This window comes from Hakea prostrata, chromosome 3 (genome assembly GCF_041222555.1).
Source record: "Hakea prostrata isolate BN-2017 chromosome 3, UWA_Hpros_2, whole genome shotgun sequence".
Lineage (NCBI taxonomy): Eukaryota > Viridiplantae > Streptophyta > Magnoliopsida > Proteales > Proteaceae > Hakea > Hakea prostrata.
Window position 1 is genome coordinate 43,737,768 of NC_142602.1, and position 26,277 is coordinate 43,764,044.

General features: G+C 38.2%; 1 protein-coding gene across 7 annotated transcripts in view; it reads right to left on the minus strand.

Annotated features, from left to right (window-relative positions):
• Positions 1-26,006, minus strand: part of LOC149022325 (Tetratricopeptide repeat (TPR)-like superfamily protein) — a 74,644-nt gene extending 48,638 nt beyond the window's left edge. Inside the window, exons 1-8 of one of the 7 annotated variants that reach the window (XM_089150446.1) lie at positions 25,714-26,006; positions 25,532-25,614; positions 21,112-21,205; positions 19,752-20,000; positions 19,605-19,652; positions 18,792-19,424; positions 7,765-7,944; positions 6,974-7,038 (exon numbers count right to left, since the gene is read on the minus strand). In XM_089150446.1, coding sequence (XP_089006572.1) covers positions 6,974-7,038; positions 7,765-7,944; positions 18,792-19,424; positions 19,605-19,652; positions 19,752-20,000; positions 21,112-21,199 — 1,263 coding nt within the window. In that variant the 5' untranslated portion in view covers positions 21,200-21,205; positions 25,532-25,614; positions 25,714-26,006. The other 6 variants (XM_089150448.1, XM_089150445.1, XM_089150447.1 and 3 more) reach the window with 6 other exon arrangements.
• Between the last annotated feature and the right edge of the window lie 271 nt (positions 26,007-26,277).

A 26,277-nucleotide genomic window follows, 5' to 3' on the forward strand; every position in this document is an offset into this window, starting at 1 on the left:
ACATGCTTAAATTCTGTTTTAATTAAAACTCTAATTGCCACTTGTGCAAGAGTTTAAAAGAACAAAGGACTCAATAACTAACTTAACTACTAACTCAAAACAAACTTCCTAACCAATCTGGACTCTGTAATTAAACTGGAATTAAATTCCAGCAAATAATTAGGGCAGAAAATGCCAAAAATACCCCTCCCAGGGAGTTTGGCCAGCCTGGGGGGCTTCTTAGAGCGTTCTTGTGGGCCCCACTTAGGGTTTCTGCCAGGGGTCCAAGTTGTGTTCATGTCACTTTATCATGGGATGGTGATGTTCAACAACCATTTAGAATAAGAAAGGTAGTTTTAAGACATGGCAAAGGACAAAGGAAGCAAAGGATCTAAATTTCTATGAATTCTTCACAAAGAGGGTAAGAAGGTCACGGAGAAAGGAGGAGCAAAAAGTGCGAAGATTACTAAAACAATCTAAACACAAAGGATGCAGGAAAGCTATCCATAAGATAGCTAAAATGAGAAAAAGCAAGAGTAGAGATTTTAACCATTTTACATGTAGTAAAGGTGATGTGCAGTATTACTGAGGAGGGATGGGGACATCACTTCGACAACCTACTAAATGAAGAAATTTTGAGTAATTTACCAATCATGACACCACATGTCATAGGGATATACGAACAATGAGGGTGTTTTCACGTAAAAGAAGCATTAAAGGGATGAAAGGAGCCCACACATCTGTTCCAAATGAGGTCTTAAGAGAAGTGGCAAAGAGCTTAGGCATTTCAGGTTTACATTTGCTAACCAAGCAACTTAACAAGATTATAAGCACATGATAGATGCCATATGAAAGGAGGAAAAGAATTGTGAATCCAATTACAAAAATTATGGTCACATTCAGAGTTGTGATGACTATATAGGACTAGAGGATTAGAGGCATAAAACTAATGAATCATACACTCATACTACGTAATTACCAGAGAAGGTTTTTGAGACACTTGAAACAAGAAACTACTATAGAAAACAACCAAATTGGTTTCGTGCCAAGAAGATTCACAACAGAAGGTATTTACCTTTACTTTGTAGGGTGAATACAGAAGATATTTACTCACTCAGGCGACTCATGGAAAGATTTACACTTTGCAAGAAGGACGTTAATATGGTCTTTCTTGACCAAGAAAAAGCTTATGGCATAATCCATAGAGACTAGAGATTTAACCAGGAAATTACTAGAGAAGCACAATGGTTTGGGTAAATATTTCCGTATAATTAAAGATGTGTAATGATGGTGTGGTGACTAGTTTAAGAACTGCAGGGGGTCAATGTAGTGAATTGCTAATTAAATGGATTACCTCAAAGATCAGCTCTAAGCCTTTTTGGTGTGTGATTATCATGGATGTAAATTTGAAGCATTCAAAGTGAGGTTTCTTGGAGCATACATGTTGGTTAAGTTCTACTAGGAGTTCAACTCTATTAGAGTTTTTGTTAATGTAATTTTCCATTTTTTGTTACCCAAGTAAGGGTATTTATGTAATAGTGTTCTTATAGCTTTATTATAAATAGATGGCTTGAGATCACACTGATTAATTCAAGCCATTCTACCAAAATCCTGTTTCTTAACATGGCATCAGAGCCTAAATTCGATTAGGGAAGAGAAAGAAGAAAAAGAAAAATCTCTATCTCTCTCACTGACGAAGACTACCTCCACCGCCACTGCAACTGCTCTGTCACCAAACCTCATTTTCTTTAGCAACTGCTCCGTCACCAAAACCATCATCTGAAACCTCCCGCTGCAACCCAACAACATCCCCCAGTCCTAGAAGACACCACAGAAACCTATCGCCCAACGCTTGAACCCATCTTTGCCTTTCTCTTCCTTCCGCCTTCTTCTGAAACGAGAGCTCCTTAAAAACCTATTCAACCCTTGAATCAACATGGACCAAACCAGCCCAACTCTAACCAAACCATATTTTTCTTTTGTCCTTCCTAACCTGCAGTTCTATTAGCTCAAAAAAAAAAAGAAAGAAAAAAATAACGATGTTTCAAAGGCCTCATTTGTAAATTTTCATATTTTCAGGGATATATTTGTGAATTTGCATATTTTTAGGGACCTATTTGCGACTTCACATTTTTTTGGGGCTTATTTATAATTTCCCAAAACTCCAGGGGCCTCTTTCGTTAAAAAAAAAATTGGTGTTCCTTATATGCACCTTTTGAATCCTATCATTTCCTAGCATTGTTTGGGTGGTTTGGCTATTGCATTTTGTGACGTTTCAATTACTTTGAAAGGGTGAATACTGAAGAACTATAGACAATTTTTTAAACATGGCAACTACCGATGATACTACTACTCCCACTAGCTCCAAACATTACCCCACTCTTCATCCTCTTTCGGTAAGATTTGATAGAACAAATTATTTAATCTAGTCTCGATCTGCTTACCTAACTATTGCCGGAAGACAACTTGTTGGACACATTACGGGCGCCACTATTAGACCTACCACCACAGGTGTTTCACAGGATAAATGGATCTCGAATGACTCTCTTATTAAGCCATTTCTTTTAAATTATATGAATCCAAATATTTCACATGGATACCTATTACTTGATACTGCAGCCCAAATCTGGAAGGCTACTACAAAAATATATGGACAGTTGAGGAATGATGTATAGGTTTATGAAGTACGGAAGAAGCTTTATGAGATTACCCAAAAGGAACTGACTGTGGCCCAATATTATGCTGAGTTTGCAATCTCTTTGGCAGGAGTTGGATCATTATGGGGATTATCACCCCACTAATCCAGATGATGTGGCTACTCATAGGAAAAATATTGATAAGATTCGGATATATGACTTCTTGGTGGGTTTGAATGTGGAGTATGATCAAATCAAAGTGCAAGTATTGAGTCGTTCTCCCTTTCCTACACTAGGACAATCTTATGTCCTTTTTCAATGTGAGTAAAGCCGTCGATTAGCCATGCTTCATGCTTCTATTGTGGAGAAACCAGTTTTACAGTCTGTTAGCACTAGATCTGATTCGGCTAAGGAGATTGTCAAGTGTGAGCACTGTCACAAACCATATCATACCAAGGAAAATTGTTGGAAACTCCATGGGAAGCCTGCTGATTTTAAGCAGAAAATGGCACAAAGAAGCAGGAAACCGAAGGCTAATCTTTCATAGACGATTTCCACAACACCCTCTGCAAACGTTGGTTTTTCACAGGAGGAGTTAGCTATTCAACAACGTATTATGTAGTCTTACTACTTCCTCCATTGCCCATACCAACTCCTACCTTGCTACTTCAAGTAAAACTTTTACAGGCTTCCATGTTTCTTCAGTTTCCACTCCTTTGATCATTGATACAAGAGCCAAAGATCATATGACAGGTTCATCCTCCTTTTCCGTACATTATTCTCCAACTTCTAGAAAAGATAAAGTTCAAATCGCTAATGGCTCTTATTCTTCTATTGTTGAAAAAGGGACTATTCAGCATTCTCTATAACTTTCTTTGTCTAAAGTTTTACATGTTCTCTCTCTCTCTCTCTACTAACTTGCTCTTCATCAGTACTCTTACACATGACTTGAATTGTAAAGTGACTTTTTTCCCATTTTACTATGTCTTCCAAGATTTGGTAAAGAGGAAGGAGATTGGACGTGGTAAACTAGACAATGGACTTTATCTGCTGGAGCCGATTAGAGGATCTACTTCTGCTTTGACTGCAACTTCTAATCAAATCCATTTGAAAATATTAGACCTTCATCAGTGGCACCATATGCTAGGGCACCCCCCCTTTAGGAACTCTTAAGAAAGTATATCCTGCTTTAGTTTTCTTTTTATAACAAGGATTAATTTTTTTGTGAAGCCTGCATTTTTGCGAAGCAGACTCGTTCTACTTATTTACCTTCTCTCCATAATAGAAAATCTATTCATTTTGTGCTAATTCATACTGATGTGTGGGGCCCCTTGCTCATGTGTGTTTAATACTGGCCATAGGTATTTTGTTACTTTTATTGATTGTCACTCTCGTTCTACATAGATTTATCTTTTAAAACAAAACAAAAAAAGAGGTTTTTTTATGTTTTCGTGATTTTTATAATATGATTAAAACTCAGTTCAATGCCACTGTGAAAATCCTTCGCAATGACAATGGCACAGAATATATTGATGGTGAATTTCAAATCTCTCCGACTCTGGCACAATACATTAGACCAGTTGTGTTGATACGGTTACCCAAAATGGGGTTGCCAAAAGGAATAATCGACATCTTTTAGAGATGGCCCATTCAATATGATTGCTATAAACGTCCCTGCCAGTTCATGCATGATCCATATTTAGCTCATATGAAGGCTGTTACTAGAATACTGAAGTATTTGAAGGGAGCTCCTGGAAAAGGAATACTTTTGTCACCCATTGATAATCTCAGGGTAGAAGCATACACTAATGCAGACTGGGCCAGATCTCCACACAGGAAGTCAATTTCAGGTTACTGTACCTTTGTTGAAGGTAATCTTGTTGCTTGGAGGAATAAGAAACAGAATGTGGTAGCTTTATCCGGTACTGAAGCTCAATATAAAGCCATGGTTCGTGGAGTTTGTGAGATACTATGGTTAAAATGCCTACTAAAAGATATTGGAGTCCAAGTTCCAAACCCTGTGATGCTATATTGTGACAATAAGGCTGCCATTAGTATGGCCAATAATCCTGTACAACATGATCGAATTATGCAAATTGAAATTGATAGGTTTTTTGTCAAAGGAAAGTTGAAACAAGGGCTCATCTACATGCATTTTGTGAGGTCCGGAGTCCAAATGGCAAATATTTTCACTATATGTTTGAAGGTAGGAGATTTCCTTCCTATTGTAGACAAGTTAGGCATGACTAATATTTATGCTTCAACTTGAGGGGGAGTGTTGGTTGAGTTCTACTAGGAGTTCAACTCTATTAGAGTTTTTGTTTATGTAATTTTCTATTTCTTGTTACCTAAGTAAGGGTATTTATGTAATAGTATTATTTCCACTTTAATATAAATAGATGGCTTGAGATCACACTAATTAATTCAAGCCATTGTACCAAAATAGTGTTTCTCAACAATGCATTTTATTGATGATATTATTTTGGTAAAGAGACAAAAGGAGGCATTAGTGCCAAGTCGGAATTTATGGAGATCGACATTAAAATCAAAAGGTTTTGAGAGAACGAAGATAGAGTATATGGGCAGTAACGAGAGTTTCACTATAACAAATTATGAGGTGGTTAAATTGATGAGGGAGATTCTGCACAGTGATTATTGTAGGTTGTAGAGAAATAAATATTGAGTGTTTTTAATTTGACAAAGCCCACCTTTATTTATAACAGGGAATGAGTACAAGAAAGTAAGGATCTAACTAATTGGGACTAAACAAAGAAAATAACTCCTGGAAAATTCACCCTTCCACCCAGATTACAATACTCTCCCTCAAGTTGGCGCATATATACATGCCAAACTTGCCAATATTTGCTGAGAAAACATTTAGTACCCTTTAGTAATGATATTTGCTAATTAATCACCAAAAGAAACATAAGAGAGAAGATTATGAACATGGTACAAAATTTCGGCGAAATATTGCCAAAACTCAGTGGTATTTCGCCATGTCACTGGGTGCCAAAACAAAAAGAGGGACCTAAACAATATTTGCAAAATACAGCCAAAAAATCGATGAGAAATTGGCAATATATGGCCGATTATTCATTTTGTCACGGCAAATTCAGCGAAATATCACCCTTGAATGTTTCTTGCATTCTTGAATGTTTCCTAATCTACTACTGATTAGGAATGTACAATCATAATAATTTACACAATATTACAAAATAATACAAGATAGGAAAGGTGAATTGGGAGGATAATTATGTGATGAGGGTGTTGATTGGTAAATCTTGGCAGACATGGAAGAATGAGGTGTGAAGATAATGTAATGGGGTACTGATATGGAGAATCATTGTAGAAATGTAGAATATTTATTGCATTCTTAAATGTTTCCTAATCTACTCCTACTAGTTAGGAATGTACAAACATAATAATTTACAAGTTAGGCAACTTAGGGTAGACACCAAATTTTGACCCAAAATTACCTAATATACCCCCCCCCAAAAAAAATTTGGGGGCCAAATTTGACTAAAACCCCCGCCATGGCAAAGTTATATTGTGGTTTCGCCAGCCAACGAAACCCCGACATGCGGTGAAATTTTGAACATTGGTTGTGACCAATGCTACAGGGTAGTTATTTCACAGAGTTTTCATTGTCAAGGCACTGTAGGTTCCAGGTGGTTTCTTTCGGGAGATTTTGGTTGGAGCCGCTAACTTGCACCCATTGACCACCTTGATTCACCTTATGCCTATGGCAACTATGGAATTGAGGGTGATTTCATTTCAACCAAGAGCAGAAGAAAGATTAGTCACCAAAAATTGGGATCATGAACACAACAGACCAACTAAAGGAAAACACCTGAACTTGGATTTAGAGGCAAGATGATCTTTTAAGTCTTATGTTCAGGACATTTTATTTGTAAAGAAGGCATAGATCAGGTTTCCCATATGGCAAGTCCCAGTACAGGACAAATAGGTCAGCCTTGGTAACTCCTGGACCACAAAAAACAATGACAGCTTTTGAAGATCCAAGTGCCTTTTGATGGAGGGGAATTCTCGAACAACTTAATTCAAGATGGGGGAGGGGGAAGTCAGTGAGAAGAGAGCCATGACAATTTGGCCTGATAGGGTACACCCTCTGGAGACAAAAAGCATGCTCAAACTCCAGGATACAATGTCTTTGTTGCCAGGATCTTTGCATAACCAACCAGGACCGCGAACCAAGCTTTCACATCTCAGAGATGAAGGATAACAGTTATCGGGTAATCTACAATGCATCTGTATTTGAACTTTCGAAGACTCAATATACTCCAATCACAAATTTACTTAATTAAATACATTATCAGTCATGTTCATAAGAACCTCACCGCTAAATTTGGCATGCTAGCAGCATAGTAATAGATGAAGTCTGATATACATTCCACTCCCGATTCTGCACCTACCAAAATAAAAAAATCATTACACAGTTCATATGAACCACATGTTTCAAAATACTCTTACAACTCAGTATGTATGCTGTAAAGAGGTTGTACCACCTCTTTCAAAGGGCCCTAGATTTGATGCATGTGCAATGGTTCCAACCTTTGGCATTTTGTACAAAGTGGGACTGTGGGAGAACTCTCAAAACCCCACAACTTCAACCTGGCAGCTCAAGCTTTTTACCATCAACCAAGGGTCTTCCGCAAAATGCATATTGTTGTAACAGAAAGAAAATTGGGAGATTTTTTGGATGAATAGGATTTTCCCTGTTTTTATCGTTATTCATTGGGAAGGGGCAGAATCGGCAGACAAGAGAAATGTCTCCGAAATTCAGGCAAGAAGTTCCATGGTGAAATAAATTTAAAGAAGAAAAGAAAGCCAAAGGGCAGTAGTAAGAAAAGCAACAGCTACTGTTCCTTGATGACTACCAAGGAAACAAGACCCCAGTCTTCCTTGATGAACCTGTCAGTCAGATGTAGTCTAATGACGAATCTTTTGAGTCCACAGAAATATATAATGGGGAAGTTACAAATCATGCCAGTAAGGTTGTTTCCCTCCAACTAATCAAAATAAGAAGTCAACAACTATGGTTTTTGTTCATCGTGAAACAGATCCCCAATGCATTGAAGCATATGAAATATACTCTAGCCCAAAAAGAATAAGTAAATGATGAACATACTACAGGTTTTGAATGCCAAAATGAACTTCTCTGCAACCTTCTCTTGTAATAGCCTCCCTAGGGACTTAAAGATATTAGCAATGCAGACCAATGATGAGACTTTTGTTATGTCCAGAACATCTAACAATTGCAAAACCTCCTTCAACCTGTCATTTTCGCACAGTGCCAACAAATAGCTTTCTGCCACACGAGCAAAATCTTGTGAGAATTCCAGTTTATAACTAGAAAGAAAGATCCGGTAGCTTACACTAGAATAGCGCATAGGGCATAATGAACAAACAGTAAATACAGGAATAATCAATTAATCAATTAATAAAAAATAAGTCCTTTCCTGCTTTTTTTTGTATTTTTTTAAGGTCATACCCAATGCACATGGTTCCCCCAGCTAGCAAGATTTGGGAAGAGTAAAATGTACGCAGCCTTACCCCAACTTCTTTGATCAAACAAACAATTTACCAATTGTTGCTCATTGAAAAGAGAAAAAGGAGGAATGATTTGTGGGGTCTCCTTCGAAGATCAATGTTGCCACAGGCAACAAGCAAAATATAAATTTCCATTTATATTTATCTTGTACAACAAACATTGGAAAAGATTTAATTTGACTACTGTGAAATAAGAAGCACCTTGATGTGCTAGGGGAACATGGCAACAAGAAGGCAACATTTGACCACACTAGATACCATAGGTAGACATAGTTATGAATATCATCAAGGAATTGTGCAACAAATTCTCAACACTAAATTAATCTTTAAGTTAACATCCATTGTGAAGCCTCAATATTCGGATCTCTTGCAAGTTAATACTTTTTACTGAATTGGAATTGGATGTTGATATCCATCCTTCATGCAGGAACCTGATGCCTCCCATTTACCCACCTAGGTAGTAGGTACCACAATCTGTCAATCAAGATTTTATTTTTCCTTAGTACACACACTTATTTGTATATTTTTAGCCAGCATTATTTGAAACGTACATTTGTGCCTTGAAGAGGGAAGATGTCTCTTTTTGTTCTTCTTTGCATGTTAATCTTCTTTGTTTCTCTTATCATGATTTTATTTTGGAAGTAAAGCGTTTCAAAATCCCCCAACCCAAAAATTTACCCCCAACATACACTTTAAGCCAAAATATATATATATATATATATATATATATATATATTTTAAATGAACCAAATGTACCAATCATGCTGAATTATCATCGAAAAATTACTCTTTTATTATATTACCGTTGAGGTTTGTGCAATTCAAGGCTGCAGCCTTGGTGTGCAGGACCTAGACAGCAGCTTTGGTGCTAAGTTATTCAGTTTCTATTTTTGGAGAGCGATCCTTGGTACAGAAGTTTTCAAGAGTTAGAGTTGCATACTTTCTATTTTCATACTTTCTTTTTCTGTCCTTTCTATTTTGGACAGATTTTTGAGTTAGTATATTCTGTCCACAAGTTGTACTTCTATTTCCTTTTTTAGAGGACAAGTATTATTGTCTCTCGAGTTGTAACATGGACCTTAATTGTGGGAGTCCTATCTAGAATCGCAGGCTCCTGCTGGTGGTTCTTCTCCTCTTTTCTTCTTCTTCTTCTTCTTTTCATCGATTCAGCTACTGTTTACGTATTAAGAGCTTGGTTTCTAATATGGCATCAGAGCTTTTTAAATCTAAACAGTGCTATCTCCATTGCTCTCTTCTGAAGTTCAATTTTGCTCTAGTTGTCATTGGTGTGCAGCCACCTACTGCTGCAACTATTTACCGTTAGATCAGATGTTGATTTGAACTGATCTTCCCTACCTTTTACTCTTTAAATATTTCAGAACTTGACCAAATCCTTTTAGCCCTTTGTTTCTGCATTCTGCAAATCTATTTATCTACTTTCTGTTCTGCAGAATTACCTATTCGATTCTACACTGCAGAATTTCCCTTTTTTTTAAATCTTCATTCAAGTTCTGGGCTGCTGGATCATGATTCTATACTACAGATTGTGTGACCTCAAACTCTATATATCATGTCTTCAATTACCAATGATTCAACCATAAGTACTGCTAAATCCAAAGCACCTCAAAGAGATCGGGTGAATGTTCAAATTACCACCATCAAGTCAAAGGTGATTCTAATCATTTGCTTTGGCCCCAAGCATTCATGTTCAAATCCTTGCAAAAGGTAAGCTTAAATTCATTGAGGTCGAACCTCCTACCGAGACCGACAAATTTTTACCCTAGTTGGGGCCAAAATAATGCTATCATCAAAATTTGGATGTGGAATAGCATGGAACCTGACATAACAGTCATTGTTATGTTCCACAAGACTGCCAAGAGAATATGCGATGATTTGCAAGAGACCTATTCCCAGGCTAAAAATATTACATGTATCTATATGATTTATGAAAAATTATTTCAGTTTCAGAAGGCTAACAAATCTCTGCAGGATTATTGCAATTCCTTCAAGGGCATGATGGAGGAGTTGAATGTTTTTCAGCCCCTCACCACAAATATAGAGAAGCTTAAGGCACAGCAAAATGAGTTTTTTGTATCTAAGTTCTTGCAAGATTGAACCCTAAACTGAAAGCTGTCAAAGGGCATCTGTTAGCTGGAGAGCATGTCCCCAATCTCTGTAAAGCATATTCTAGGCTTCAATAGATTGCAATGCCTGAAAGTAGTTCTAAAGGAGAGAGTTCTACATTTACTACTATTTGCGGAATGGGCCGTGGCCGTGGTTCAGGGGGAGTTAGTAGATTTTCTAGTGTTGTGGTGTTCAGCAGTCGAATAAGGCATCTCGCCTATGTACTCATTGTGGTAAAATTGGACACTTGGTAGAAGCTTCTTATGCTAAGCATGGGAAGCCAGAATGGACCAAGCAACTTGCCAATCATGTCGTATCTAATGGTGGTACTGAAACAGTAACAGCCAAGGATAATGTTTCTAGATCTTCTTCTGGGGAACTGTCTAAGACTCTACGACATGATGCAAGCCAAATCCTCCGTCATCTACAAAATATTGAGACCAATGCTTCTACATCCACTGGCACTTCTGTCGCCACTCTCTCTCATGCAAATAACACAGCACTTCTTACTTCTACATCCACCCCTTGGATCATCGATTCAGAGGGTTCTTCCCACATGACTAGTAAGTCATCCCTTTTTAGTTCTTTTTCTAAATCTACAACTAACAATTCTATTATCATAGCTACTAGGACTTCCACACCTATTTTACGTTCTAGAAGTGTTTCTCCCACACCTTCCCTTACTTTGTCATTTGTCCTTCGTGTTGTTAACTTTACTTTTAATTTATTATCTGTCAGCCCGTTAACTAAAGACTTTAACTATTCTATAACCTTTTCTCCTAATTTTTTAGTTTTTCAAGATCTTCACAAGAGGAAGACAATTAACGGAGGGTGTGAACGGAACGGACTCTACTATCTAGACTATGCTACCCCAATTGCGGCTCTCTCCAATGATGGCGTCGATGCCTTTTAGTGGCACCGCCATTTAGGCCATCTTTCCTTAGCTAGATTAAAAAATTTATTTCTGTCTTTTAAATCTATGTGTGGCTTAAACTGTGAGGCGTGTGAGTTAGGGAAGCATCATCATGCCACCTATCCTCCATGCTCCATCTCTCGTAGTGAGTCTTTGTTTTCTTTTGTTTATTTAGATATTTAGGCTCCTTGCAAAGTTAGTAATAGGCATGGTTTTCAGCATTTTGTCAATTTTGTCAACAATTTTTCTCGTCTTACATGGTTGTGTCTTTTAAAGGATCAAACTGAGTTCTTACCTATATTCATAAAATAATGTCTCAATTTTCTCTACCTGTTAATATTTTTAAATATGATAATGCTTTTGAATATGCGCAAAATGTTACATCTAACTTCTGTGATTCTCCTGGGATGATTCATCAAACTAGTTGTTCATTCACTCCACAACAAAATGGAGTGGTTGGATGCAAGAATCGTCACCTCTTCGAGGTTGCACGAGCTCTCATAATTTAGATGAGTCTACCCAAGAGTTGCTAGTGTAATGCTTTTTTGAATGTGAGTCATTTGATTAACCAAATGCCTATGGCTTTGCTTTCTAACAAATCTCCATTTTCAATTGTTTTTTCGTATAGACCCTTTTTTATTGCCCCCCAAAGTTTTTGGTTGTGTTGGTTTTGTTCACATAACCCATATTGTGGATAAACATTCTACCCATCTGTTGATTGCATTTTTCTTAAGTACTCCCGTACTCAAAAAGGTTTTCGATAATATGATCCTATACATCGGAAACAGCTTGCGAGTGCTGATGTGACCTTTCTCTAGGATACCTCGTATTATTCTAGTCCATCTCTATCTAATGAAAACCTTGTTCTGAATGATGCTCCTTCCATTCCATCTTTAGTTCTTTCAACTGATAGTACCCCTCTACAGGTTTATCAGCATAGGCGTAAGTTGGCAGAAGCGTATTGTGGATACTACAGTTCCTCCTACTGATATTGGTGTTTCTCCTCAAATGGAGATCAATGTCGATCCTACAGTAGTTCCATCTTTACCCTCTCCACCAGCGGGTTCTTCTAGTGGAGACCCTACTCCGACTTCGGATGACTTACCAATTGCCTTAAGGAATGGTACTCCTACTTGGACTTAACGTTCTAACATTGTTTATCTTGTTTCCAATTATGTGTTTATTACTCATCTACCCCCCCCCCACTTTCATCATCTTGCAGTTGCCCTATTTGCCATTCATGTTCCGACCCACCATAATGAGGCCCTTAAAATTCTTGGCTAAAAAGCCGCCATGGATTTGGAAATAGATGCTTTACAATCTCGTCATATATGGTCTTTGGTAAACTTACCCCCTGGAAAATAGGTGGTCCATTGATAGTGGGTGTATATTGTTATCATCCTAATGGCACTGTTGAATAGCTCAAGGCTCGTCTAGTGGCCAAGGGTTATACACAAACATATGGGGTGGACTATTTTGAGACTTTCTCTCCTATGGGTAGACTCAATTCAGTCTATGTGTTAATTTCTTTAGTTGTGAATCATGATTGGCCTCTTTTTCAGCTTGATATCAAGATACCTTTTTGTATGGTGATCTCAAAGAAGAGGTTTATATAGAGCAACCTCCAAAGTATGTTTCTCATGGGGAGGACAATGCTCATGTTTGTAAGCTATATAAAGCAATTTATGGACTCAACCAATCTTTGTAGGCTTGGTTTGAGAGATTTAGCAAGACTATGGAGTTTTTTGGATTTGTCCAATGTTATTCTGACCATTCTATTTTCATTAGACGACAAGGTGGCAGGGTAGTCATTATGGCAGTTTACGTTGATGATATTATTCTTTCAGGAAATGATGTTGGAGCCATGTAGCCAAGACACAGTCATAGAAATATTTCCAGACCAAAGACTTGGGTAACCTATAGCATTTCCTAGGAATTTAGGTAATTCCCAGTAACAAAATAAGTTTGTTACAAAGAAAATTAAGTTTTGGATCTTTTTGATGTGGCTGGAATGCTTGCCTCTAAACCTACTGACATTCCCACGGATCCTTAGTTAAAATTGGGGTTGGATGATGGTGACTTGTTGGATGATGCTCATTGCTTTAAGAGCCTTATTGGAAAGCTTAGTTATGTCAAAGTTACTTGTCCTAATATTTCCTATAGTCTAGGTGTGTTGAGTCAATTTATGCAGTATCCTAGAATGGCCCATTGGGATGTAGCGATGAGAGGACTTCAGTATTTCAAGAGTGCTCCTGGTAAAGGGCTTATTTATCAACCAAATCTAATGGATTTGGTTGCTTTTTCTAATGTAGATTAGGCAGGACCTACAACTAATCGTCAGCTTGCAACGGGTTATTGTACCTTCTTTGGTGGAAATCTTGTGACTTGAAGGAGAAGAAGCAATCCATCGATGCCCGGTCTAGCTACTTCGTATAGAGCTATGGCCCACACGGTTGTTGAGTTGATGTGGCTTCGTTCCTTGTTGGAGGAGATAGGTTTTCCAATCTCTGCCCCTATGAAGATGTTCCATGATAGTCAAGCTGCTACATATATTGCCAACAATCCAGTATTCCATAAGAGGACAAAGCATATACAGTGGACTGTCACTTTGTTCGTGATGTAGTCAAGAAGAAAATTATCGAGACTTCCTTTGTGGATTCTACTAATCAGCTGGCTGAAGTGTTCACTAAAGCACTATTCAAGCCTATTTCCAGTCTATGTGTTGCAAGTTGGGCATGGGAGAATTGTCTGCTCCAGCTTGAGGGTGAGTGTTTGAGAATTGCACAAGGTTCAAGGCTGCTGCCTTGGTGCGCAGGACCAAGACAGCAGCCTTGGTGCTCAAGTTATTGAGTTTCTATTTTTGGAGAAGGATTTTTGGTGCAAAAGTTTTGAAGAGTTAGAGAGCATAGTTTCTATTTTCATACTTTCCTTTTCTGTACTTTCTACTTTGTACAGATTCTAGAGTTAGGATATTCTGTCCACAAATTGTACTTTTATTTTCATTTTTAGAGGAAAAGTATTCTTGTCTCTCAAGTTGTAACATGGACCTTGAGATCAATAGATAAAGACAGACAGCCTGCGATTCTAGGAGTTCTATCTAGAATCACAGGCTCCTGCTGCTGGTTCTTCTCCTCTTTTCTTCTTCTTCTTCTCTGTTCTATTCATCGATTCAGCTACTGTTTAGGTTATTAAGAGCTTGGTTTCTAACAATAACAAAGGTCTTGTTGATGGTGCTGGCACTCAAGGCTTCAAGGGAGGCTTATGGTGTTAGTAAACTCTCGCATTCACGCTTCTCATATTCTTGTCTCCGGTTACTATATTATTCCTTTTATGGCTGATGCTGCATTTGTGATGCATTATTGGTTATTTAGCATCTTTAACATGTATTTTTGTTTTCATTGGTTATTTTAACGAAATTCTGTTTGGGTGGTGCCCCTCCATCCCTACTCCACAGCCCATTCCCTATCCTGCCTCCATAGGATCTTGACCTTGAAAAACTCAAATTAAGAAGCTCAAAATTCACTTCATCTAATAAACAATAACCCCTTCTTTAATCAAAGAGTTTTCAGACAGAGAGTTTGCTTCACAGGACAGGTTTCATACCTTTCCTTCTGCTAGACTTCCTAAATTTTCATTGACTCGTCCCAGTCATCCACAGTTCTTCTTGCAAGGTTTCTTATCAGAAACTTTTTTATTTCAATATGTTTGGAACTCTCACCCTGACTCTTATTTGTTTTGCTGCTAGCATCGGATGTCCAGCAGTTCCACCCCTTTTAATGCAACTTTTACTTCTTTTCAAAATCTTCTCTCATTGGAATAAGTCTGTGGTTAATCTTCAAAATTGATATTTTCAACTTATCTTTGGTTTCTGACACATCAAATTAACATTCTTTAAACCGTGTCCAACGAGTTAAGTAGATTTTTTTATGTTCAAGAAGATTTCGGATTCAAGTTTCACAAAGTTTGATCATCACCGATGATAATCCTGATACGAGTTTCTACCACTCTATTGCTAAAACAAGTCCTCGCCGTAATTCCATTTCTCAGCGACTAGAAAGAAATGGCAGTAGGTTAACTGAACCTTGTGGTATGGCCTCAGAAGTCTCTTTCTCCTACCCTAATCTTTCTCCTTCTTATGACCCTTTAGACACCTTGTTGAATGCCTCTCCCATCTTCCCAAATAATCAATCATCTTGCTCTGTCTACCACTCCTATTGGCGAAATACATCAGGCTGTGCTCCAGATATTTCTTTTCAAAGTCCTAAGCAGTGACAGTTATCAAGCTTGTTTCTATCAAGGATTTCGGGACCTCATTTTTGGGGATCTATTCCATTTTGTTTCAAAAATAATTCTCCTCCTCTGCATCTCTTCGCCCACTTGTAATCACTCTTATTTGCTTAATTCCCAAAATAGAAACAGAAACTATGACTGATTATCAACCTATTTGTCTCAACAATATTTCTTATAAGTTTGTTTCTAGATTCATTGAAAATAGGCTAAAGCCACTAATTCATTCCTATATTTCTCCTCTTCAAGCAGCTTTTGTCCTGGGGAGGCAAATTATTAGTAATGTAATTCAGGCCCATGAATATTTTATTATCTCAATCATAAAAAGACAGGAAAAACGAGTGCTTTCAAGCTAGATATGTCAAAATCTTCAAATAAATTTGAATAGAATTTAATTGCTTCAGTCTTTCGCTTCCGTGGGTCTGGTAGTATTGGTGCTCTCTAATTTCTCTTTTATTTCCTCTTTATTGTTCTCTATTAAATAAAATAGTAGCGCACTGAATTTCTTTGAAGGGGTCATCAAGCTTGCCCATTAAAATCAGTAGCTTTTCTTGTTCGTATGGCATTATGAAGGCTTCTTTTTTACTTGTACGGATTTAGGGATGTTTGATCTAATAAAAATTGCCACAACTTCACCAAAAAAATTCACACCTCTTCTTTGCCAATATACCTTTAATTTTTGTAGGACTATTATGGGTTTTATCCTTAATCGAATTATTTTAGATTAATCTCTGACCTTTCAGGAAACAAGATCAACCACGGTCAAATTAAAATTACTTTGTGAGTTTTGTGGATGATCATTCTCGTTTGATATGGGTGTATTTATTAAAAGATCGATCACAGCTTGTCCATTTTTCAAAGTTTTTATAATGAAATAAATAACCAAGTTGATGCTTTTATTAAAACTTTCGGTTCGGATAAAGCCCTAGGATTTGGTCAAGCTGAGATATTTGATTTTTGTTCATTCAAAGACATGATACATTAAACTAGCTATTCTTATAACCCCTCCCCTTCTCCAATCCCCTCCCCCCCCCCCAAAAAAAAAAAAAAAGGGTGTGGGTGAACTAAGAACAAACATCTTCTGGATACTGCTCATCCTCTATGTTTTGATATAAAAGTTCCGAATAACTTTTGGTCTCATTCAATTCTTACTACATTTTTTTGATTAATCACATGCCTTCATCTGTGTTGAATAATAAAATACCATTCTCTATTGTACATCCTGACACCCCTTTGTTTTCCCTTCCACCACATGTTTTTTGGTGTGTTTTTTTTTGTACACACTCTGCAACCTGGTTTGAAATAAACTTTCTCCCCTTTCCTTGGATATTCACACACTCAAAAAGATTACCTCTGTTTTGACCTGATTTTCAAACCGTTATTTTGTGACTGCCAATGCTACCTTCTTGGAGGATACTCCTTTCTGCTCATCTCCGATGATTTAACTATGGTTTTCTCCGATGGGGTACTTCCAACTATTGTTCTTCTTGTTGTTCCTACTACTGAAGATCAGCCACTGACTGTGTATCAACGGCAGCAGCAATGGCAAGATCCACCAATGTCACAAGCTACTACTGTCACCTCTCAGGCTCTTCCCAAACCATCCTCTACTACAGATACTACAGATCCATCCTCCAGTGCCAACTCAACTGTTATCGGTCCAATCTTTCCTTCTTGAGTTGGGGCAATCAGTCACTCAACCCATGAAGATGTTTCATGATAATCAAGCAGCTTCCCCCTTACTGAGCAACTAGGAAACATCTTACCAAGTCACTCATTGGACCTGCCTCCAAGGATGGGAGTTGCAAGCTGGGCAAGTGGGCATGGGTGATTTTATACACTCCAGCCTGAGAGGGAGTGTTGGAAGTTGTGGGTTATTGGCTGTAATTACTTGCTAGTATTTACCTTTTTACTAGTTTCCCTTTCCCATTTTGCTTGGTCAACAACCAATGACATATCTAGGATAGTTTCCCTTTCAGAAGTTTCCTTTTTGCAGACAATATTGGCTTTTTATTTTCTGTAATTTAGTTTAGGAAAGATATCCTAGACTAATCATTGATTATTGGTTTATAAAGTAGGTGGGAGAAGGGGTGCATTGCATTCACAAGGTCTCTCTTCCTCCTCTCCTCTTTGCTCTCCCTTCTCCATTGCCTGGTTTCTAAGTTGCTGGGTTGTTACAACTTTCATTCTTGAAATTGAAACGATTTAATTACTTCATTCCCCAATTGAAAAGATTTGTTCAGGAACCAGAAACCTCAGACACAAAATGATCCAATATGATTGCTGCACCTCAAGACCTCAATATAGATACTGCTGAGTAGGTCATATGTCCTAGGTTATTGTTATTGTAACATTGATTAGGGCACAGTCAACCAAACAAGGCCAGTATGAAGGCTGCAACTGGAGAAGACTTGAAACCCTGGTGGACTTTCCAAATAGTGGCAGACGTATAGATCTGTTTGTTGATATTACCACTCTGATACCATGTAACAACATCAGTAGAGTATAATCAGTGAACTGAGAGAAATAGAAGAGATGGGAGCAGGAGGGAATATCTCGCGAGCATATGTCCATACTTGCAGTCCCTCTTCCCTATTTAATTATGATTAGTATACAAGGAAAGATTCCAATTATTGTAACCACACACTGAAAGAAAAAAACAACTCAACTGACGACTAAACCTAATCCGAATAGGACATATAGGATATAACATTAAATCTTGATTCCATGTACCACATGGTACACATAATTATCAAGCAGGACTGGCCAAGATACTGTTAGAAAGTGAAAAGAAAAAGAACAAGTGCATAAACCATAAGACAGAAGACCCTATAAGAAGGTTGCAGTAAGTAAGTTCAGGACTCATTTTCAAATGCAAGCATAAGCACCAAATATTCAAAGCTTTGGGATTAAAACTGTATGTGCTGAGTTCCTAGGAAATAAAGACAACACTAGAAAAAGGAAATTGTTATTTGGGTAATGGTGCAACATTCAAATACATAACAGATAAAAAGGACAGAAAATAACCATACCAGTACTAGGAGTAAGTTTTACAATTTGGATAAATATTTATATTCAACACAATAAATCATTCATTTTCCATATGAAATTAAAGCATTAATTACTCAAGTCTCTCCTAAGTACAATAAATGTCAGCCTATTCTTCCAATCTACACAGGCCAACACTGGGACTGCATCCAGTAAATAAAGCATGTTTTGATTCTAATGAAAACAAACGAATGGTGGAAGGAAGAAGTATCTTTCTATTACCAATCTCATACCTGCTAAGCTATATCTGTCTCGCGGAATATCTAGTGCAATGGAACTGCAAAGCTCCTGAACTTTACTCTCCTCATCAACCCTGATCCAAAGCAACATCTCATAGTAACTCAGCCTTGAAATTGAACCAGGGTTGTCCTCTTGGATAATTCCACTAAAAAATTGGAATTCTTCCACCATCTCCATGTCAATCAAATAAATAAGGAATGAACCATATATATGTTCTTCTATTTGAAAACCTTGTTCTCTCATAATTCGAAAGATTTGGAAAGCATTATCAATCTCATGCAATGAAGCTTCTTCATCTTCAGTGTCCCTAGCCTTCTGGATACAGTGTTCCATCAATGCTTTGTATTCTTTGACACCAGTTTCTCGGCCCAGTTTGCCAAATACCGTGAGTGCATGCTCGGTGCCCAGCTTTTGTGCACACATTGTCACTATCCACCGAAAACGATGACTCTGGTTGTTCTTGAAAACCCACTTTTGTTTCCTATTGCGTGAAATTTGTTTACGACGATATGACACGTTGGAATTAGATATACTTGAAATCCATGGTATATCTAACAATTTCTCCATGGATTCCCCATCATCAAGCACAGGCAGATCCACAGAAATTGGGAGTGCAATCATATTTCCTACGAATGAAAAAGTAAACATTTATAAACACAACAGGGTAAATTAAGCAGGATGTCAAGAATATAAACAACAAAAATAAGAGAATGTGCATGAGATGTTTGACAATATGCCCAAATGAAGAAAAGAAAAGCTGTAAGACTTTGACAACAAAGCTATGAATTTCATTAAAAAAAACATACCACATATCAAAGAAGATATCTCTCCGGACAGCACCTTCTTGACATCCTCTACAAGAAAAGTGAGCAAAAAAAATAACTCTTATCACGTAAATACTTCTCAGGTAACAAACAAGAAGGAAATTGAAAAAAATAGTGAGGAAGTGTCACCAGAGTGTATTGACTGAGACTCCGCTGACAGAGTTTTCAGTGCCAATCTGCTCGAAGTAGAATTTTCCAATGGTTTGTCCAGATAGCAATCCAACTGTTTCACTGCAGCATCGACTCTTCCTGAGCTTGAGCTGGACTTCTTCTTGGATGCCCTTTTAATTGCCGAACTAAAAATCGAGCTTAACTTTTTCACTTTGGAAGCGCACATTTGATTTGCAGGCAGTCGTAGCCGTTGGCCGCCCAAAATGTCTACATATCCAGATAGCAAGTGTGAAGTTTTGAACCGTGCTCCAAACTGAAGTTTAAGGCCCTATTTGGTTCAACGGGAATAGACAGGAAGTAAATAGTACAAGGAAGGACATGCAAGCCACTTTTGGAGGCTTGCAAGGGGTTGTATGGCAACCATTCTATGCCAAAATTCCTACTTCAGCACATAATCCACTTTTTATGCTTCTGTTCTGAAGTGGGCAAATTTGGCACAGAATCATTGCCATAATCTTGTATGGTTGGATACAGATGGGCACGTTTCTCTGGCCCATCTTGGCACAGAATCTTGTATGGTATGTACGACTTCTGTCACAAAATGGGCACATTTTTTTAATAAAATATTTAAAAAGATAAATATAAAATAATTAAAAATAAGTAAATATGCTGGTTCAATTCATACATAGGTGCTTACATAAAATCAAGTGAGATTATAATGTTTTCAAGTGATTAGTGGGAGTCTCGCTCTTGCTGCCAATTCATTTGCAATTTTCTTCTTTTGCTCTTCCATTTGTCTTGCTTCTGATTGGGTGTTATCAGGGGGAATATCAGGATCCAATATTACTTCTTCAGATATCCAATTCAGGTTTCCGAATTCTTCAAACTTTTTGTCGGCAATTTGTTCATCGCGGATGAAGTTATGAATAGCACAACAAGCAATGACAATTCTTAACACCAATATATATAGAGAATATACAGCTGAAGCTTATTCTTAACACAAATAGAATTTCAATGACTAGCAACAAGAATCCATTAATCTACAATTAGAATGGTGATGCAATAGCAGCATAACAGCACGACTTAGTAAGATGCATACAATAAGTGGAAGCTAAACACAAACATGATAAAATCTGCATCAAATCAAATTGTTATGCCTCTAGACTTCTCCTAAAAGGACCTGAAAAAGCAATCCAACCATGCAAAATGCAACTAGAACGAGAAGTGGCATAGATTGCAACGGATGAGATGTTTCAGTGCCTCATAGTGAACTGAACAAATCTTGAGAACAGCAAAACCATTTAAACTAAACAAATATGAAATATCATCATTAAGACTGAGTTCTATTCTTGCTAAACCCTACTAGAATTGTTCTCACCAGCCTCTCGTTTTTCTCCACATGAGGAAATTGGATCCGTTTGATCAGAAAATGGAGTATGGAAGAGTAACCAGACAATTGAAAACATAACAACCTAGATCATATGAACAGGGTCAAATATCAGTATGATTCACGACTCTGTAAAACTGGTTTTATTTAATATAACAAGAATACCAGAGGAAGAATCAAACTGAAAAAAGAAAAAAAAAATGAACATCTTCAGAGGAAATAATTATAAACAAGTAAAAACATTTCCAGAGGTGGTCAACAAAATACAGAATTCTAGAGATATTATGAACCAAGCAGGAGCATCTTAACATCTTACATTGAACATTTCATAATCAAAATACCACTAAACATTTGCATTTCAGACTTTCAATTTGCCCGAATTACTTAATCATCCATATAAAAATTTCCATTTGAGTCCTAAGGAATGACACCCTTGTGCTCCGATGTAAACAGAAAACGAATTTAGCAATATCAAAAAAATAAGAATGAATCATGTTTTCTTATTCAGAACAACTATGTGCAAAAAAAGATAACTATGTGACCTCCACTCACAATGAACAAAGATGAAGAAGTGGGTTGCAGACGGAAGTGGGTTGCAAACGGCTTCGGTTGAAGAGAGATCAGTTGCAGAGACAGGGCTTTGCTTGCACAAGAGGACTTCGGCTTTTGGTAGAGAGATAGGTTGCAGATATGCTTCCAAACAAAGAGATTGGTTGCAAAGACGCTCCCAGACAGAGGATCGGTTGCACAGACGCTTCCAAACAGAGTCTCGGTTGCAGAGACGCTTCCAAAAAAAGAGATTGGCTGCAGAGATGCTTCCAAATAGAGGATCGATTGCAGAGATGCTTCCAAACACAAAGATCGGTTGGAGAGACTCGTTTTGGAGTCGAGAGAGTTGAGAGAGTTGATAGAGATGAGAGAGACGAGAGAGAGTTGCGAGACTTGGGAGAGCTTCGAGAGATGAGGGAGGCGAGAGAGAGACGAGAGGTCTTATCTAGGGCTGCGAGAGATGACCGTTGAGAGAGACGATAACCAGAGGTCGAGAGAGTGCAAAGAGACGAGAGTGATGAGGTGCTTTTAGGGTTATCGTGAAATTACATCGATAACCCCAAGTACCGTCAACAACAAGCTTGTGCCTCGCGTTTCCAAACCAAATTGCTTCTATGTCAGAGAAGCTCCAATTTGGCAAAATTTGGAGCTTCTCTCGCACAAGGAAAAACTGTGCCAAATGCCTGGTTCAGGATAGCTTTGCTGAACCAAAGCCTGAAAAAGTTGAACCGGTTTACCATACATGCTTTTGCTGACTTCTGTGCCAAAGTGGGCAAATGGCACAGAATAAGTGTGTCAGAATAGTTACCATACAACCCACTGGTTTGCAATTTATCTTCCAAGGGTAAATTACACGTGAGTGAGATTTTCCCTTTATAGAGGAATTCCATAGGAATTTTAGAGACTACATTTCTGGTTATGGATGATCGACTTGTGTCTATAGATCAGATCTAAGGGTTGAGGTTAAATTTGGAAAATACAAAATGCTATGCAAATTTTGCACAAGAGTCCTAGGCTTGATGAACCCGGTTCGACTGGATACCTATAGACCACTTGACAAGTGGGTAGCAAGTTCCGAGGACTAGCCCATGCCTAGAACATCACTTATTAGAGATGCCTCCCTTGACGATGTCGAGGAAAAGTCCAATTTTTATCGTATAAGGCCTCATGCATACCAATACATTGATTCCAGCATTTATTGATCATCGACAAGCACATTTAATTATTCGTACATATATTAAATACACCATACTTATCAGGGGATCCTTGGACCTCGAGGATATCTGCCTAGAAACTTGTCACACTACACCCGCTGATATCAAACCCGTCTGATAACCCGTGGGTGCAATCCACAGTCACAAAATCCACGGTTTACTCATCAATGATAATAAATGCACGCAATAAGAATCAAGATAAAAAGAATAATCCAAATAATTAAATAAAAGAATTACATAAGTCCAATACTCGAAAAGAATGAATCAATGAAAAAGGAAATAAAGTAATTATGTCCAAAAATTAATAGAGTTCAACTGAAGCAAGAAGGAATTAAGGGGTTGTATGGCAATCATTCTGTGCCAAAATTCTCAATTCAGCACTGAATCTCCTTTTTATGCTTCCGTGCTGAAGTGGGCAAATTTGGCACAAAATCTGTAGTGAAATTTTGTATGGTTGGACACAGATGGGCACATTTCTCTGGCCCATCTTGGCACAGAATCTTGTATGGTATGTACGACTTCTGTGCCAAAATGGACACATTTTTTAATAAAATATTTAAAAAGATAAATATAAAATAAATAAAAATACGTAAATATGCTGGTTCAATTCATACACAGGTGGTCACATACAATCAAGTATATTGAAGAAAACAAGTGACACTAGGCAAACCATCAAGAACATCCCACCCATTTAATAAAAATCCAGAAAGATGCAGCATTAGAAATTCCATGACTGTCAAAAACAATAGTTCTTCTTGATGTCATATTCTCACTTTAAAAAAGAAATCTGACAAAATATCTAGAAAATACAACCAAAGTTAAAATATGTTAAAAGGAGATTTTGTTGACAGCAACAGTTGAACTCCAGTTTAGTATTATAAAGATTTTGCTACAATAAAAAGACCACTAACCATTAATGCCTTTGGCTTTGGAACATTTATACATGTTAATGGTTTCGATCTAACTAAAGGGTGTACTTTAGAATCCCACCCACAACTAGATCTTGAAGTGCATAATCAAGCAACCAGCAAGATTAAGCTCTGTGATAATCCCTCCCAATCCAGACATCCAATAGGCATCAAATTTATATGATTAAAAGGTGTCCTCAACTCCTTAAACTTTTTAAAGTGTGGGTTCAATCCAATCGACAGACTTGGAGATATTATAGAACAATTGAAACTAGTACCTATAAGCATGGAAGGTAATTTCGGAGGAATTTCGCGAAATATCGCCGAAATGCACGATGTCGGTACTGCGCGAAACCGAAAGTGTGGGGGCGAAAGCGAGATTGGCCGGATATCGCGGATTTCTCGGCGATATCTCGCACCCTTCCTGATCGGCGGAGATCCCGCCGATTTCTCGAACATTCGGTCCCCTCTGTTTCTCCCTCCCGGTTGCTCCGCCACAAGACAAGGCTTCACAAAGAGAATCGTGTTCGTCATTTTCTAAAGGAAAAGGAAAACCGGGAGAGAATCCAGCCCCATTAACAGAAGAAATAAACCCTAAAAATTCCCAAAATCTCAAACCCTAGCCTTAAAAACCCAATCTTGAATGAAATCCCTACATTTGAAGGGAAGAAATGCAAAAAAAAACAAGAGAATCGAACAAGGAATTGACAGTGTTGGCGATGGTTTGTGATTTTTCTCCTCGCTTTCGAACTCGTTACTCGTTTGTTCTTATTTCTTCTTGTAAGCTCCGGGTGTTGTCGTCCGGAGAAGGAATATAGAATTTCGGGGAAGAAGAGAAGCCTAAAAACGATCTACCTCCATCAGCAACTAACTCCACTGCTCAATCGAACACCGCTCCACTCCATCGCTTCACCTCCATGACTGCATCTGCAAAGATGAAGGTTCACGGTTCTCGAAACCTAAAGTAATTCCCACTCAGTTTTGATTTTTATATTATCCCACTTCCCAAATTCCCACTCAGTTTTGATTTTTATATTATCCCACGATTCCCACTTTCCCATTCTCCCAAGTAATGTGATGTCACTATGTCAGGTCACATGTGATTGTTTATTTTTGTTTTTTTTATTTTCAATTGTGCAGCACCCATCTCCGCGCCAACAAAAATTATAATTCTCGCTTGAGAGACAAACCCATGAGTTCGCTAGGTTCGCCCAGCCGGCGAATTTTTCCGAAACTTCGTTCCTTGCCTATAAGATTAGAATTAGAAACTAACAGTATCCATGCACAGCAGTTCAAAATCCAAATGAGCAACATATCCTCTACTCATTAGATGGAATACATGAAACCCATCCTAATCAGCAGCCATAACTCATAATTAAACACCCACAAGTAAATAGCAGCCAACACAAACGGGATAGCAATGGAGGCACAGAAATAACAAGAAAAGATCAAAAGTGCAAAGTAACAAGCAACATCAACTTAATTAAGTTAATCAAAGAACATGGAAAAATTCTAGCTTTCTATTAAAGAGCCGTAGCAGCAGTAGGTACAAAAGCTTAACTCAGAAACAGGTGATAGAAAGGAAATTGCATTTCAACCTCTCGATCGTAGTCTATGCACAGAAGTCGTAACAGGATTAGCATACAACTCAAAAACAGGAACTGAAGATGGCCTTATCTGGGCAAAATTGGAGGTTACACTAGCTCAATAGTTGGGCTGGCACAGCAGAGTCATACACACCTTTGAGCGAGATGAGAGAGACTAGGTGAGAGAACTTGAAAGCAGAATCCACAACCAAAAGCTCTTCGGAAACCTTGCTCGAACTACAGCGCAGAATCCACAACCAGAGGTCAGGGTAATCCCTAATTTCACTCTAATCCGAACATAAATTATTGGGGGAAAAGGAGTAGGCAAAAACATACCACAGGCGATATTGCTGAGAGACAAAGGAGGAGGGCAGTCACAGATGCAAGGGCTCCTCTTCTCGCGAAATCGGTTTGCCCGACTTGATGCTCTTCTTCAACCTCCAATACAAAGCAGGCAGACAAACTCGAGAGAGTCCAGCAACCCAGATTCTTGAGCGAGACGAGACAGAGCCACGAAGAGGGGCAGAGAGACGAGAGAGAGCAGAGAGAGACGAGAGGTCTTATATTTATATAGGGGTGCGAAAGATGACCGTTGAGAGAGACGATAACCAGAGCGTCCAGAGAGTCGAGAGATACGACAGTGATGAGGAGCTTTTAGATTATCGTGAAAATTACATCGATAACCCTCAAGCCTCACTTGTGCCCCGCGTTTCCAAACAGAATTGCTTCTCTGGCATACGGAAAAACTGTGCCAAATGGAAGGATAGTGCAGTGGTTGAGAACTCACCTCTCAGTGGAGAGATTGTGGGCTCAATCCTTACCAGCGGCATATGTGTGGAGAGATTGTGGGCTCAATCCTTACCGGCGGCATATGTAATTATCCCAACCCCAATTTTCCTA